Genomic DNA, 14429 nt, shown 5'->3' with positions numbered 1-14429 from the left:
CCCAAATTCCATGAACGCTGTTACAAACGCATGGACTGATTATTTCTCACCACCCTCCCAAGTCTTCAAGTCACCCTTGACCTCGCGGAAAATACCCCTCCAGTTTCCGATCTCAGTTTCAGTACGCTTGCGACGGCTGAATGCCGTTCGCCTGAAGCTAACAAACCAAATCATGAACCAGTAAGTTGACGCTGCCATCGACGCAACAGCCGCAACCCAGGCCATGGCGATGAATGGTCCTCCTTGCTTGATCTCAATGCCAAAGGCACTACCATCCTTATCGAGCATCTTCTTCCCACCTACGACGATGGCGGTTGTGATGATGGCGAAAAGTGGTAGAACTGTAGCGCCCAGCAAAGAGAAAATTAGGGAGGTCAGAACAAGCACACGCATGAAGCCAACGATGATAATTGGCAACGTCGCAAGCAGCACGATTCCTGTGCAGATGGTACCAATAGCCAGGAGAGCTGTTAACAACTTCGCTCCTGTGCTAGCGAGTGACACAACCTGATCAATCGTGCCTCTCATCGCCGAGATCAAAGGAACTGAAACGTTGGCCGTTGCAATGACGAATGACGATGGAATCGAATCCGTGATGTTGCGAAGACCTGCCGACTTAGTTAGCTGATGGTGAAGTATATCAGCATTGCAGTATTCTTACCTTGTCCCTTGTCGTCATAACTGAAGCAGGACTTGATGTTGGTCTTGGTACTGGGATCATTCTCGTTGGCGTAGTCACCCTCGCACATCTTCGTCAGGAAGAGGTTGTAGGTATCCTTGACACCCAACGCCTGCGTCAGGTTGCCCATCAGCTGCCCCTCAACATCCTGGATGCCGCTCCCTAGTTGGTTGGTCAAGTTTCCGAGAAGTCCTCCTAGAATTCCGTTCAAGCCACTAGTAATACCCGTGGGATCGTTAATACCACCGCTCGGCGAGGTGATTCCAGGAATGGTAGGGGTGGGAAGCCCCGGGATGCTAATACCTCCACCACCGCCACCGCCGCCATTTCCATTTCCATTTCCATTCGACGTATTAGCCGCCTGCACTGTGATGAGTTGTTGGCCAATCTTCGATGTGTTCAGCTGCAAATTCACGTAGTTAGCTAGGGTCTCTTCATCCTCGTTCTGGACACACTAACCGAAAGCCAGTAATTGGAATTGCCGCTGCTTGTGCTGTTCCCAGCAGCCAAAAGAACAATTGAGAGAGCAACGGCCACAGCCGAAGCCAGAATTGGCACGATGGCGGATATCCTACCGCCGATTCCGAGCATTTTGAAAGGTTGATGATAGTCGTACGAGAGATGATGGTGTTGAAGTCGTTTGTCTTTAAGCTAACATTAGACAGGAGCCTTGGCCGTAGAGTTATGTGCCACAAAAGCTTTGAAGCCTGCCTTCTCAAAGCTTTGTGACTTGGGCCCGGCTCCTCCTTAATATGCCTCCGACGGGCATCGAGAAACCTTCGATCGGGGCACCTGTCAGTACGTCATTCACCGTCCCGACAGCAGCGCATTGGGATGAAACGCTGGGATGAAGGCTGTTGGACTACAACGGTCGCCCAACGGTCCCTGCCGACAATTGAGGCTTTCGCAGGCAAGGGTCTAGATCTTGCCGGCAGCGACATTGTTGTGTTGTCGGAGAGTTGCAGGGGGGTGGCCTGCTGCACCTGCGAGAGTCTTACCGCAACGGGCATTTCATGAGAAACTAACGTCATGCCCCCTCGCGCCGAGCGATGCATAACGGCCAATAGGCTGTTCGGATTGTCGCTCCGACTGGGGAGGCCTCGCCTTGCGCTGCAGTCAAAAGTGAGTTGTCCAAGCTTTGTTCGGCAGAGGCAACGGTCGATAGGCTGGGTTAGGCTGGGCTGCCATCGTCGAATGTTGTAGAACAGAACTTGTTGGTTGGACTGCGTGTTCGTACCCGTATTGATCGCGGGACGCAACCGATGGGCCATGGCAGCGATTCTCCCCCCCTAATTGCAGATCTTTTCCTTAGATTACCCGCATTGCCAACGTAATTGTCCATATTTCAACGTCAGTTCAGCAGGAAAACTGTCACTTTAAACTTTCAAGCTGCTAAAGGGGTTGCATTTTCCGTTGCTTCAGTTTGCTCCTTGCGGAATATGGTGCCGAACGTGGCTTCAAGCAGTTTCTCGAAGACCCGTGCAGCGTCGAGAAAACGGTCTGGAGGGAGCGCTGACCGCATGCTTGCCAGTGTGTGTTGATTTTCGTGCCATGATCGTCTGGACTAGTTCGCCTCATCACGAACGGCCGAGCGCAGTCGGCAACGATTACCGATGAGTTGCGATACCTCAAAATTTCATCATCTTGAGTATCATGTTTGTACTAGAATGAAGGTGTCTTGGTGACGGGCAAAGACTTTTATTTAGAGTCGTTACTGCTTTCGTGATTGCCACTGTGTCAAGTCTTTTCAGCTTGAGGATCGGAATGGTTTCGACCGACACAGCTGGAGAAAGGATAATTGGGAGGCTTCATATCGACCTATGCGCATTAAATGAAGCAGGAAAGAATTTTTCGATGCCCCTTATGGGTATGCGCATGTGAGCTGTGAGAAGGAGAATACCTAGGTGACTTTGGGTTGGTTACAAGCGATGAGCAGTAATGCCCTTACAATATGATGTATTTCGATACAGAAAATACTCTATGTGGTGTTTTCCTAGATTCATGATAGTTCCAAAGCATTCTCGATCATACTCGTCCATCATCCATGGCATGCAGACATTCCCGGACGCTCAGTCGTGGGCCCGTACAATAGCCGAGGCGGACTCTGTCGGACTTGCCTGTGACATTGCTCCTACTCGCGGCCCCTGACTTTGTGACAGACACTTGAAGGATGTCCCCACTGAAAAGGCTCACTAACGTGATCTCGAATGACGGGCGTAGCTTCGGCGATCGTCAGGATCGGCTCCTATTGGATGACTCAGGCAATAGCCGTGGCGGCGATACGATCGCCCGCACTTACACGAGCTCGACGCACTTGTAGTTGGAGAATGCAACTCAGTTGAACGAATACGGGTTTAAGACATCATCGTTGGTCTAGAAGCTTGTATTTGACGTTTTGTTGTGGCATGATGCAATCGCCTCGTATTGCTTCACAGTCGATGAGGCCAGGAACTCCGTCAACAGTCAGCGCTCATTTTACGGCCTCGCTGTTCACTTGTAGTAAGTACATCGCAATATCTACTAGGGTCGTAGGTTCCAAAGAATCTTGATGGCGGAGCTTTACAAACCAGGTGGCTTACTGCTCGATTGCTTGGTCCTGAGGGGTTCATAAGCGATTTGCTCCATATCGCCTCCCAGCATGTCATCATTAATTTGTACAATCCAACTTACATCTACAGTGCCGGTGGCTTTGTTGCTAGGTTAATTCTGCGTCGAATTCCTCCGTTGTCGTTATGTAGACGTTGTTAATGATCTCTCAGTCAGTGTCGTCAGAGACTTCAATGCCCATTACCTTCTCGTGCATTTCTATTCCTGCCTCAGAATTTGTATCGTGCTTGGAGCTGTTAGTAACTTGAGACTCCATCGAGATACGTTGAATCTCATTTTCATACGAGGCACTTTTCTCTTATTGGTATCTGTCTAGAGGTGATTCTCATCGCGATGACGGGAGAGTCAGATCCATTGAAAACTGCAATACTGGATTTCAGAGACTGGGTGAGATTGAATCTCGAATGACCCGTTATCGTGAGAGTCCGGTGAGGAGTCATCCGGTGATAAATTAGCAGCATTTCTCCCCTGTCAGCTCCGTGTCGGGACTAGCGGGCTTCCTGCCGACGCAGGCCGGTCTGCCGGTCCCCGGTCAAAGTAAGCGACTTTAACCGGATATTGTCTTACATATTCGACCAAATCTCACCGTGAAAAGCTGGAACAGTTCCCGTGCCAAGTCGGCCACATTCTCAGCCCCATCACCGCCAAGTCATCAGAGTCATGGCTCCCTCGTCTGTCACTCCGCCCCGTCCCGACGTCAACCTCCGTCATGCGACAGTCGATGATGTGGATACCCTCGCTGCCATCGCTGATGCGGCATTTCAGACGGACTCACACACTCAACTCAAAGCCGTCTTTCACGGCGACTCTTCGTTCAAAAATGGTATGGGTGAGGGTTTGAAAGGTTGGCTACAGTCGCCGAAGGTGGATCTTCTAGTTGCCGAGATCTCGGGCAAGCCGGTCGGGTGGATTGGATGGGCTCGGAGGGGTTTCGCGGGGGATACGGACATTGCCCTCACCGGCCCCGCCGAAGAACCGCAGGCTGTCTCGGCCGATACCATTGATCCGGCCAAGCCTCCGACAATCAAGGACCTTGAAGATCTCGGTAACGAATCTATGCAATACTGGGTCAACAGGCTGCAACCGGAGGGTTGCCGGTGCCGGATTGTGATCAGCTGTGTCGTGCATCCGGACTGTCAGGGCAAAGGAATCGGGTCGCGGCTCATACGCTGGGGAACGGACAAGGTGGATCAGGAGGGAATATACTGCTGGGTTCAATCTTCAATGGGTGGGGTGCCGGCATATGAGAAGTACGGTTTTAGAGAGGTCGGCAGACTGGAGGCTAACCTGGATTTCTACGCCGAGGGCAAGAAGCCTGGTGAGAGGTACGAGAAGATCACAGGAAGCGCAGACTCATGGGGAAAGTATGAATGGGTCTACATGAAGAGGGTTGCCAACCCGTGAGTGGCATCAAGGACTATGTACTCGAGTCATGCTTTTGCAACTCCCTCGCCAGTTGTGATGCCGGGATGCACAAGGCAAATTATTTACAATCCCACAAGCTTGCAAAACGCCACAAGTCCCCAAGCTCCAGCCAAAGGATTCAGAAGATCCTGTACCATCATCGAGTCAGAGATGGCCTCATTGAAGTCCGTCATCATTGGAACCTTGGGCTTGGAAATCCAGAAGTTTCGCATGTACTGGTGTCCGTACGTCAGACCAGCCGCAAGCATAATGGGCCAGCCGACGGTGAATACACCCACGCCGCGAGGTACCACGAGTGAGAAGGCCAGGCCACTGAGGCCTGACAACAGACACTTTTTGCACATGTTAGCTCCGAATCAATTTGAAATTTCGACCTCTCGATGAGGGTTGGACAGCGGTGACGTACTCCCACAAAGCCGGTGCCAACGGTGTACCGGATTTCCCACAGCTGCTTCTCTGCCGTCCTACTCCATTCAGCCGCCTTCTTCGCCTTCTCTTCGTACTTGAGCAGTCTCGGGATCGAGTCCGCCGAGTGCACTAGTGCAAATCCGCTGATCAAGGCGATGAGGATGCCCAGGACGTTCGTGGGGAAAGCCATGATTTTAGACAAGGATGTTCGTTGTTGGTGATGTTGATGTTGTGGTTGGTTCGAGCTGCGCGCAAGCTTCAATGCTGTTTCCGAAGTGGTTTTGTTCTCAAAGTTGCTGAAATAGGACATAAAACTGCCGATTGCCACTCTGCGAGAAGTTGTTGATTTTAAGGAAGAATTGAGGAAGAGCACATGCAGGGAAACGTGTACGGCTTGGGGGGCCGCGGTAGTGACGTCATGGTCTAGAACGCGACTTCAGCTGGCCTTGGTCACCACACTCCTCCCATCCACAAATTGATGGGATGGACAACGCAGGATGCGCTCTGGCTTTTGGGATCTCGCATCGATCGCCTTGCGAAACCTTCGTGGTCTGTACCCAGATTCCCATTAGCTTATTATCGTCGTCAACAATGAACACAAATTTCCACCCATTTCTCCTTCTTAGGAACCATGGTAGGAACTCTTTTTGATTTTGGTCATATTACCCTCTTGACTGAGATTAAAGACATCAGAATTATAAACGTCAAGCATGGAAGGATAAGACGAGCAATAAATGCAACCCCTGAGACAGCTAATATAAGTTTAGACTTCTTAAGCTGAACAGCCTACAACATAGGTTATTTCAAGGCATTAACACAATACTAGTTTAATACTTTGATAACGGTTATTTTGGAATGATAACTTATGTGATATAGCTAGTGTTATGATACCCTTAAGTATCTGAGGTAGCCTTATACCTAAAGGAAGGTATAAAGTTATTACAGTTAGCTATCTAATAGTAGGGTCTACTAATAGAAGCTGGGGATTAACACGTTATAATAGTACACTAAGGTTATAGTCTAAGTTATAGGTTATAAGCTATAGTAGATCAGGTCTTTTAGAGACTAAAGTAATTAGTCTTAGGCTTAATAAGTGATTTATAGTAAAAGTAAGCTAAGAGTATCTATAAGGATAAATACTAAGTTAATTACTAAAGAGCTATAGAAGTTTAACCTTAAGTGAGGCTTAGGTTATACTATATATAAGTCTTAAATAGTGTCCTTTATCTACTTTTAAGTGATCACTTAAGTATATAGGTAATTATAATTAGTTAGTAATACTAACTAATCGCTAAGTATTTCTTTCTATACTCTACTAATTATTCTCTTATCTTATTATTATATAACTTATACTATAGTTCTTCTATTCTAAGTAAATCCCTATTATTCCTTTTAATTCTATAGTATAAATATCTTATCCTAGCTACCTAATACCTAAGTAGGTTAGTTAACTATTATCTATATATAATAAGTTATAATATTAGGTCCCCTCTCTAAAGGTTTTATTTTTAAGACCTAATATAAGTAGATTATTAGTCTTAGGTTAGAGATCTATTAATTATACTTCCTATTTTACTTATAATATTAATATTATATTAGGTTATATTTAGAAATTAAAATTAAATGCTACTTCTACTTTTTATTATTATAACTATACTTTATATATTACTAAGTTTAGTCTAATTATTAATATACCTTATTCTTATTATTATTCTTTAGGGAAGTATTATAAGCTTCTTCTTAGTAGTAAAGTTTATAGTAAGTATACTTATTTAAAGTAGTCTTATAATATAGTAGTAGATACTATTTATATTTATAAGTTTTTATTTTTACTATATTTCCTATTTAGTACTAACTTATCTTAGTTAATTACTTACTAAATANATAAGTCTTTATTTTTACTATATTTCCTATTTAGTACTAACTTATCCTAGTTAATTACTTACTAGATAAAGCTACTTATTTAGAGGATATTAAAGTAGCTAAAGAGGAGGTATTAAGAAAGAAAGTAGCTACTTTATATACTATATAGGCTAAGTTAAATAAGTCTATAGCGTAGTTAGATTACTTATATAAGTAGAAAAAGATAGTATTTTAAAAAGGTTAAGAGGTTATAGAAGAGGAGCTAGTAATATCTCCTATATTAGAGGTTTAATCTATAAGTAGTTTTAGTATTCTAAACTTAGATTTAATTCTTAACTAAAATCTTAGTACTCTAAGTTTCTTATTAGGGGAGTCTTAGTTATATTTTAGTATTCTTAGTTAAATAGATATATTTTCTTATTATATTAGTCTAAGGTATCCTCTTAGTTATACCTATACTAATAGGAGTTATATTCTTTATTTCTTAGCTTCTCTTTATTTCTATTATATTTCTTCTTATATTTATCTTTCTCTTTTATTAGTATATTTTATATATTCCTTAAATTCTTCTAAGGTTATAAGTAAGCTTAGTCTATCCTTAAGATTAATATAATTAAGTGTTCTAATATACTTATTAATCTTATCTTAATAGTTAAATAGGTTATTATTAAGTTCCTATATATTATCTTTATATTTATAGTTTTTCTATTTAATAAAGTATTCCTATTTATTATCTCTATACTAATAGTTTAATAGCTTCTCTACTTTATACTCTAGTTTATTATCTTCTATAATAATAAGGTTATTTATTTATAATCCTTATAGTACTAGCTTAAGAAGTAAAATATAGAATATTAGGTAGTATTTTATAGTTTCTAGGAGTTTAAGCTTATAGTTAACTAGTAAGATAACTTATAAGATTTTAAAAGGTTTAAGTTTTTTATAGTTAAGTTTATTACTTAGTTATTTTATTTTAATATTTTACTATATAAAGTAGGTATTATCTCCCTCTTTTAAGGTTAATCCCTTAATCCTTTATTTATTACTAAATCTTAATATTTATTATTAAATAAATTTAAGTTCTTTATAAGTATTACTTTAGATATCTTTAATTTATTATACTAAGGTAGTAGCTTTAACTATAGCTAAGCCTACTTAGGGTTCTCTATAAGTAGTTAGTTTGAAGCTATAGTTAAGGTAAAAAGGGGATTCCTTAGTACTTTCTCTAATTACGCTATTATAGGTAAATTAAGTAATTAGTAAAAATATAACTTAGTTATCTTAATTATAGTTAATATAGGCGTAGAGGTAGGTTTTAAGGATTTAATTAATTCGTTCTATTTATCTATTAATCTATAGGTAGAATATAGTAGATATTAATTATTTAATACTAAGTTATAATATAATTAACTTCTAGAACTTAGAAGTAAAGATCTTATCTTAGTTTAATATAATTTCCTTAGGTATTCTATAGTTAGTAATAATATACTTAAAGAAGGTATATATATATTCTTTAGTATTACTTACTTCTTTATATAGGATAAAGTAGGTATATTTTATAAGTTAGTCTATAATAATAAGAATACTATTAAAGTGTACTCCTATAAGGGGTTTTTAAGACTTTAGTAATTTAATAATAAAGTTAAGGGATATAGATTATTAGGCGGTTTATAGTATAGGTAAAGGTTATAATATACTATAAGGTTGATATTAAGTAAGTTTACTTTTTAGGTATACCTTATAATCCTTAATTACTTTTGCTATATATTCTCTTATAACCTTTTCTCTATATTATTATTATAATTATTTCTAGGTTTTTATAATTCCTTAGTAACTATATATAAAATATATATAAAATTTTATAATTACTTTATTATCTAGTTTATTAGTTAGGCTAATACTAGATTATCTAGCTATTATTAGGAGTTTAGCTACTAATATTAGGTCTCTATTATCTTATTATTTAAGAATCACTTAGGTTTCTTTAGGTATTAGGATATTATAGTCTAGTTATTAGCTAAGAGCGTCTACTCTACTATTATCTAATCCTTTTTAATAGATTATTTAGAAGTTAAATTCTAAGAGGAATTCTAATTATTAGATTTATTATTTATTAAGCACTTTTAAGGTTATAAAGTGTAAAAGATTTTTATGATTAGAGTATATAAGTACTTTATAAATTATTCCTAAGAGTTTAGGTCTCTATTCTTTAAAAACTTTAATAATTACTATAAGCTCTTTATTATATATCTAGTAGTTAAGTTCTAATCTATAGAGCTTATAAGAGAAGAAGGTGTATAGGTATAAGTATCCTTTTAAATCTTATTATAATAGTTATACTTTAATTATATAGTTAGATATATTAAGTTCTACTTTAAACTATTTTATTAGGTCTAGGATAATTAAGATAGGTTTACTAGTAATAAGGTCTTTAATTTTCTAAAATACTATTTATTATAGTTCTTCTTATATAAAGGGTGTATTTTTATAGCTGAAGCTAGTGAGAGCTATATTAATTTTACTATAGTTTTTAATAAATTTATAGTAGAAGTTAATAAAACCTAGGAATCCTTAAACTTCCTTAAGGTTACTAAGTTCTAGCTATTCCTTAATAGCTTTAACTTTATTTCCTAATATATAAACCTTCCTAGGGGTAATAGTGAATCTAAGGTATTCCACTTTTTATATGTGAAATTTACTTTTCTTAGGTTTAACTAAAAGTTTAGCTTTCTAAAAGGCTTATAAGATATAGTAAATATCTTCTTTATACTTCTTAAGTATAGGTGAGAAGATAAGGATATTATTTAAGTAGATAACTATATAGATATTAATATATTTATATAGTACTATATTAATTATATTCTAAAATATTATAGGTATGTTAGTAAGACTAAAGGGTATAATAAGGTATTTAAAATATCCTTTTTATATTTAGAAGGCGGTCTTCTATTCTTCACCTTATTTTATTTAGATTAAGTTATAAGCCCCTTTAAGATTAAGAGCTATAAACTAGTTAGCTTTATATAGGAGTTATTTTATCTTATCTATAAGGGGTAGTAAGTAGTAATTTTTAATTATTATTTTGTTAAGTATATAATAGTTAATATATAGTTATAGTTTTCTATTCTTTTTTAGTATAAATAGAATAAGGCTTCCTATTAGTAATATTAAAGGTTTAATATAACTTTTCTTAAGGTTTTCTTTAAGATACTTATCTAAAGCTTCTATTTCTATTAGGTTAAGTCTATAGATTTTATTAAATTATAGTTCTTTCCCTTCCTTAAGGGGGATTTTATAATTAAAACTAGTATATTTAGGTAGTTTGGTCTCTAATTTAGCTATAAAGAGTTTCTTATAAACTTTATATTCTTCTAGGATAAATAGAAGTAGATTATTCTTTTATTTAAGATCTATTATAGTTAATAGTTATAATATAGCTTTTTTTGCCTTAAGGTAGTAGATATATTATCTTATTATTTTATATAGTATTAGCTTATTTAAGGCCTGTTTTTAATAGGGCTACTTAAGGATTAAGTTATTATAGTCCTAATAGAGTTAGCCTTTACTTTAATCTATCTATAGGTTACTTATTTATAGCTAAAGTAGTTTTAGTACTATATTATATATTTTTAAGTTAGTAATATTAAATTAAATTCTTTTTTTTTAATTTAGGTAGCTTATTTTAAGGGGTATAGTTTTATTATAGATAGTACCTCCTTTATACTTAAATTCTTCTCTTTCTACTATATATAACTAATATAGTTGTTTTTTTCCTCCCTATAATACTTTTAGCCTGTTAATAGTTTAGGGGGTGATGAAGTTTACTTTAGCTTTACTGTTAATTAGTGTAAGTATTATCTATTAATTAATAGTAACTTTAAGTTCTATATTACCCTAATATCCTTATAATATTTAGTGGATAAACGTTTTCCTTATTACTTATTATAGTTCTATATTAATAGGTAAGTTTAGTTTTTTAACTACTCTAGGTGTCCTAAGTAGGTGATTTACTTCCTTTCTTATTATACCTTTATAAGGCTATTTTTATAGTATCTAACCTAAGGAGGTTAGGGTTTATTCTTTATAATTCTCTAGGTGTATACTTTTTCTTTATAGTGAATTTAGTATTTATTGTATTAATATTTATCCTATTTTATCTATTTATTATAGAGGTATTCTATAGGGAATTATTAACTAGGGGTGAATATAGTAATATTACTATTAAACTTTTTGAGTTTCTATCTAGTGAGGGTATATATAGTATAGATGTTTTATAGGGGACTATTATTATATTACTTAGGTTAGAAATAGTAGTTATACTTATCTCTTATATAGATTTTATAGTAGTTAAAGAAATATTATACTTAAAAGAGGTGTTAATAGTTAGAGTTAGTAATTTTGAGGTATAAGTGATCTTTAATTCTAAGTTATAAGGTGTAGTATATTCTTAGTTTTATATTAGGTATACTATAAAGCTTAATAAATTATTTATTATTATATAGGTTGATTTATTTATATATAATTTACTTAGGTATGTTATCTTTTTTAGATTTCTCTTTAGAGCTAGTGTTATTTATATTAGGGGTAAGCTTATAGGCGATCTCTGCCTAAGTATATTAGTATATAACGTTATAAGGTTTATCTGAGTTATAAGGAGAACCTTCTCTTTCTCTAAAAATCTAGTTATTTATGAGATTAAATAGTTATTATTCTTCTAAGGGGTTATATTAGTGATTTAGTTTATTATTAGATTTTTCCCTTATCTATTTATAGAGTTCTTAATTAATTTATTTAATTCTAGTAGGATTTCTATATACCTACTTCCTTTATTCTATATGTGAGAGTATAGTATTAAGTTATCTTTCTTAAAGTGAGTTATAGGGCTCTTCTTAGATCTTTTCTAGGTATATTTCTTTAGCTACTTAGAGGTATAAGAGTTTCTATCTATTATTACTCTTTAGTTCTTTAGGTGTTATATAGGTAGTTTAGTTTAGGAGTTTATAGTTAGTCTAACCTTAGCTATTAGTTATTTTTAGGGTAGAATTAGGAATTAGTTAGAGTTACTATACTTAGAGTATTTCGTTTAGTTATTCTCTAGTTTTCCTTTAGATCTTACTATTACTAATATATATTATTATTAGGGTTCTTAGATATATATCTAGAGTGGTTATATTATATTTAGAATATCTAGGGTTACTATCTCTTAGGTAGTATCCTAATATTTCCTTATCTTTAAGGTAGATTTAATAGTTATTATTATAGTATTTAGTTTAGGACTAGGATATATATAAGGTTTTTATAATAGTATTAACTTATTATAGTTATTTAGCTACTAGCTTCTAAGGAAGCTTTTTAGGCTACTTATAGTCTTTAGTAATATATCTTTATTTATTATAGTTATAATATTTAGGATTCTAAGGTTTTTTATTATTAGGTTTAGTTATTATACTGAGATCTATAGGTTTATTATATTATTTATAAGTAGTACTTTAGTAGGTATTATTTTAGTTATTATAAGGTTTATAGTTATTCTATTAAGAACTAAACTTCTAATAAGGCTACTATTAGTACTTATATCTAAAGTTTAGTCTTTATCTTTTTTTACCTTTTTCTTTATAATGTTTAAAAAGTTAATTATTAATCTTAATAGTTAAGTTAGTATACTAAAGAAAGTCTTTAAGATAGTTAATCTTAATAATCTTATTTTTAACTTTATCCTTAAGTCCTTAATAGAATATAAAGATCTTAATTTCTTTAGTGAGGTTAAGTTAGATATTAAGTTATCTAAATATAGTAGTATATTCTTTAGTTAACTTTATCTATTATAGTTATATAAGGTCTCTTTTAGCTTATTATTTCTTATTAAGGTTTTAGAAGAGAGAGTAGAGGGTATCTTTAAATCCCTTAAAGCTACTATAGATATTATAAGTCTTAGTAGAGTATTTATCTAAAGTTTTATACTTAAAGAACTCTTCTTAGATAGGTTTAAACTATTTAAAAGCTTATTTTTATAAATAAGTAGTAATATAAATAACTTTCTTAGTTTAGCTAGTGAAGTCTCTATAGTAGAAGTTTTAGTAGTTTTTAATTTAGATTAGGAATAACTTAAGTTATCTAAAAGTGCTATTATAGGTAATTAGGGTACTAAACTTAAGCTTCTATTATCCTCTAGTAGGGGTTATAACGATATTAGTAGCTATATATAAGGTATAGATTTCTTCTTAGAGTTCTTTAATATTAGTGTTACTATTTTATCCTCTAAGTTAGATTACTTTGTTTTTTAGGTCTATAATATACTAAGGGCTATTTCCTAGTTATTATATTATTTCTTTAAAACTTTAAAGCTTTATAGTAGTGTTATTATATATAGTTTAGACCTTAGTAATATTATTATCTCTTTTCTTAACTCTAGCTTAAAGGCGTTTATAAGTGTCTTTCTTTAGGGTTACTTTATTATTAGAGTTTACTACTATAGGGGCTCTTTTAAGTTCTTTAGCTAGGTTTTAAACTAGCTACTATAAAGAGGAGGAGGTCCCTAGAGTAAGTAACTTAGTAGAGGTACATAAAGATATACTTATTGTTTTTACTATTAATAGGTATTAATAGTTAACTTACTAAATAGGAGTAATTAAAATATTATAGTTAGCTATCTAATAGTAAGGTCTAATAATAGAAGCTAGGGATTAATATATTATAATAGTATACTAAGGTTATAGTCTAAGTTATAAGTTATAAGCTATAGTAGATTAGGTCTTTTAGAGACTAAGGTAATTAGTTTTAAACTTAATAAGTAATTCACAGTAAAGGTAAGCTAAGAGTATCTATAAGGATAAATACTAAGTTAATTACTAAAGAGCTATAGAAGTCTAACCTTAAGTGAAGCTTAGGTTATACTATATATAAGTCTTAAATAGTATCCTTTATCTACTTTTAGGTAATCACCTAGGTATATAGGTAATTATAATTAGTTAGTAATACTAACTAATCGCTAAGTATTTCTTCTTATACTCTACTAATCGTTCTCTTATCTTATTATTATATAACTTATACTATAGTTCTTCTATTCTAAGTGAGTCCCTATTATTCCCTTTAATTCTGTAGTATAAATATCCTATCCTAGCCGCCTAACGCCTAAGTAGGTCAGTTAACTGTTATCTATACATAATAGGTTGTAACAAAAGTAACCTACTTCTAACCTACTTATTTAGATTAATAATATTCTAGCGTATTAGGATCTATTCCTTAAAAGACCCTTTATATTAGACTCTAATTTAGAAGGAATTAAGTTATTTTATTTATATAGATATTATATATATATTATAGTTAATTTATAATAGTTATAAACTTAGCTTATATTATACTTCTAAATTACTATTTATAAAATAAATTATAACTTTATTTAATTTAATCTTATATCTATTATATTTTATTTTAATTTTTAAATATT

The 14429-nt window shown here is 34.3% G+C and overlaps 3 protein-coding genes across 3 annotated transcripts; 1 reads left to right on the top strand and 2 right to left on the bottom strand.

Moving 5' to 3' along the window:
* Positions 1-39: 39 nt before the first annotated feature.
* Positions 40-1270, bottom strand: GCG54_00010075 (uncharacterized protein; the record flags this gene model as incomplete). The annotated part of the gene is made up of 3 exons (XM_045410007.1): positions 40-608; positions 662-1082; positions 1139-1270. The coding sequence occupies 3 exons, from the start codon at positions 1268-1270 to the stop codon at positions 40-42; spliced, it is 1122 nt and encodes a 373-aa protein (XP_045259042.1).
* A 2676-nt stretch (positions 1271-3946) lies between these two features.
* On the top strand, positions 3947-4690 carry GCG54_00010074 (uncharacterized protein; the record flags this gene model as incomplete). Its single annotated transcript, XM_045410006.1, has 1 exon — positions 3947-4690. The coding sequence occupies one exon, from the start codon at positions 3947-3949 to the stop codon at positions 4688-4690; it is 744 nt and encodes a 247-aa protein (XP_045259041.1).
* An 83-nt stretch (positions 4691-4773) lies between these two features.
* Positions 4774-5309, bottom strand: GCG54_00010073 (uncharacterized protein; the record flags this gene model as incomplete). The annotated part of the gene is made up of 2 exons (XM_045410005.1): positions 4774-5043; positions 5118-5309. 2 exons carry the CDS (start codon positions 5307-5309, stop codon positions 4774-4776), a joined length of 462 nt encoding a protein of 153 aa, XP_045259040.1.
* Positions 5310-14429: the final 9120 nt, after the last annotated feature.

This window comes from Colletotrichum gloeosporioides, assembly GCF_011800055.1.
Source record: "Colletotrichum gloeosporioides strain Lc1 chromosome Unknown consensus_82, whole genome shotgun sequence".
Taxonomy (NCBI): Eukaryota; Fungi; Ascomycota; class Sordariomycetes; order Glomerellales; family Glomerellaceae; genus Colletotrichum; species Colletotrichum gloeosporioides.
Note: the sequence above shows the minus strand (reverse complement) of the source record. Positions and strands in the feature narration are given on the sequence as shown.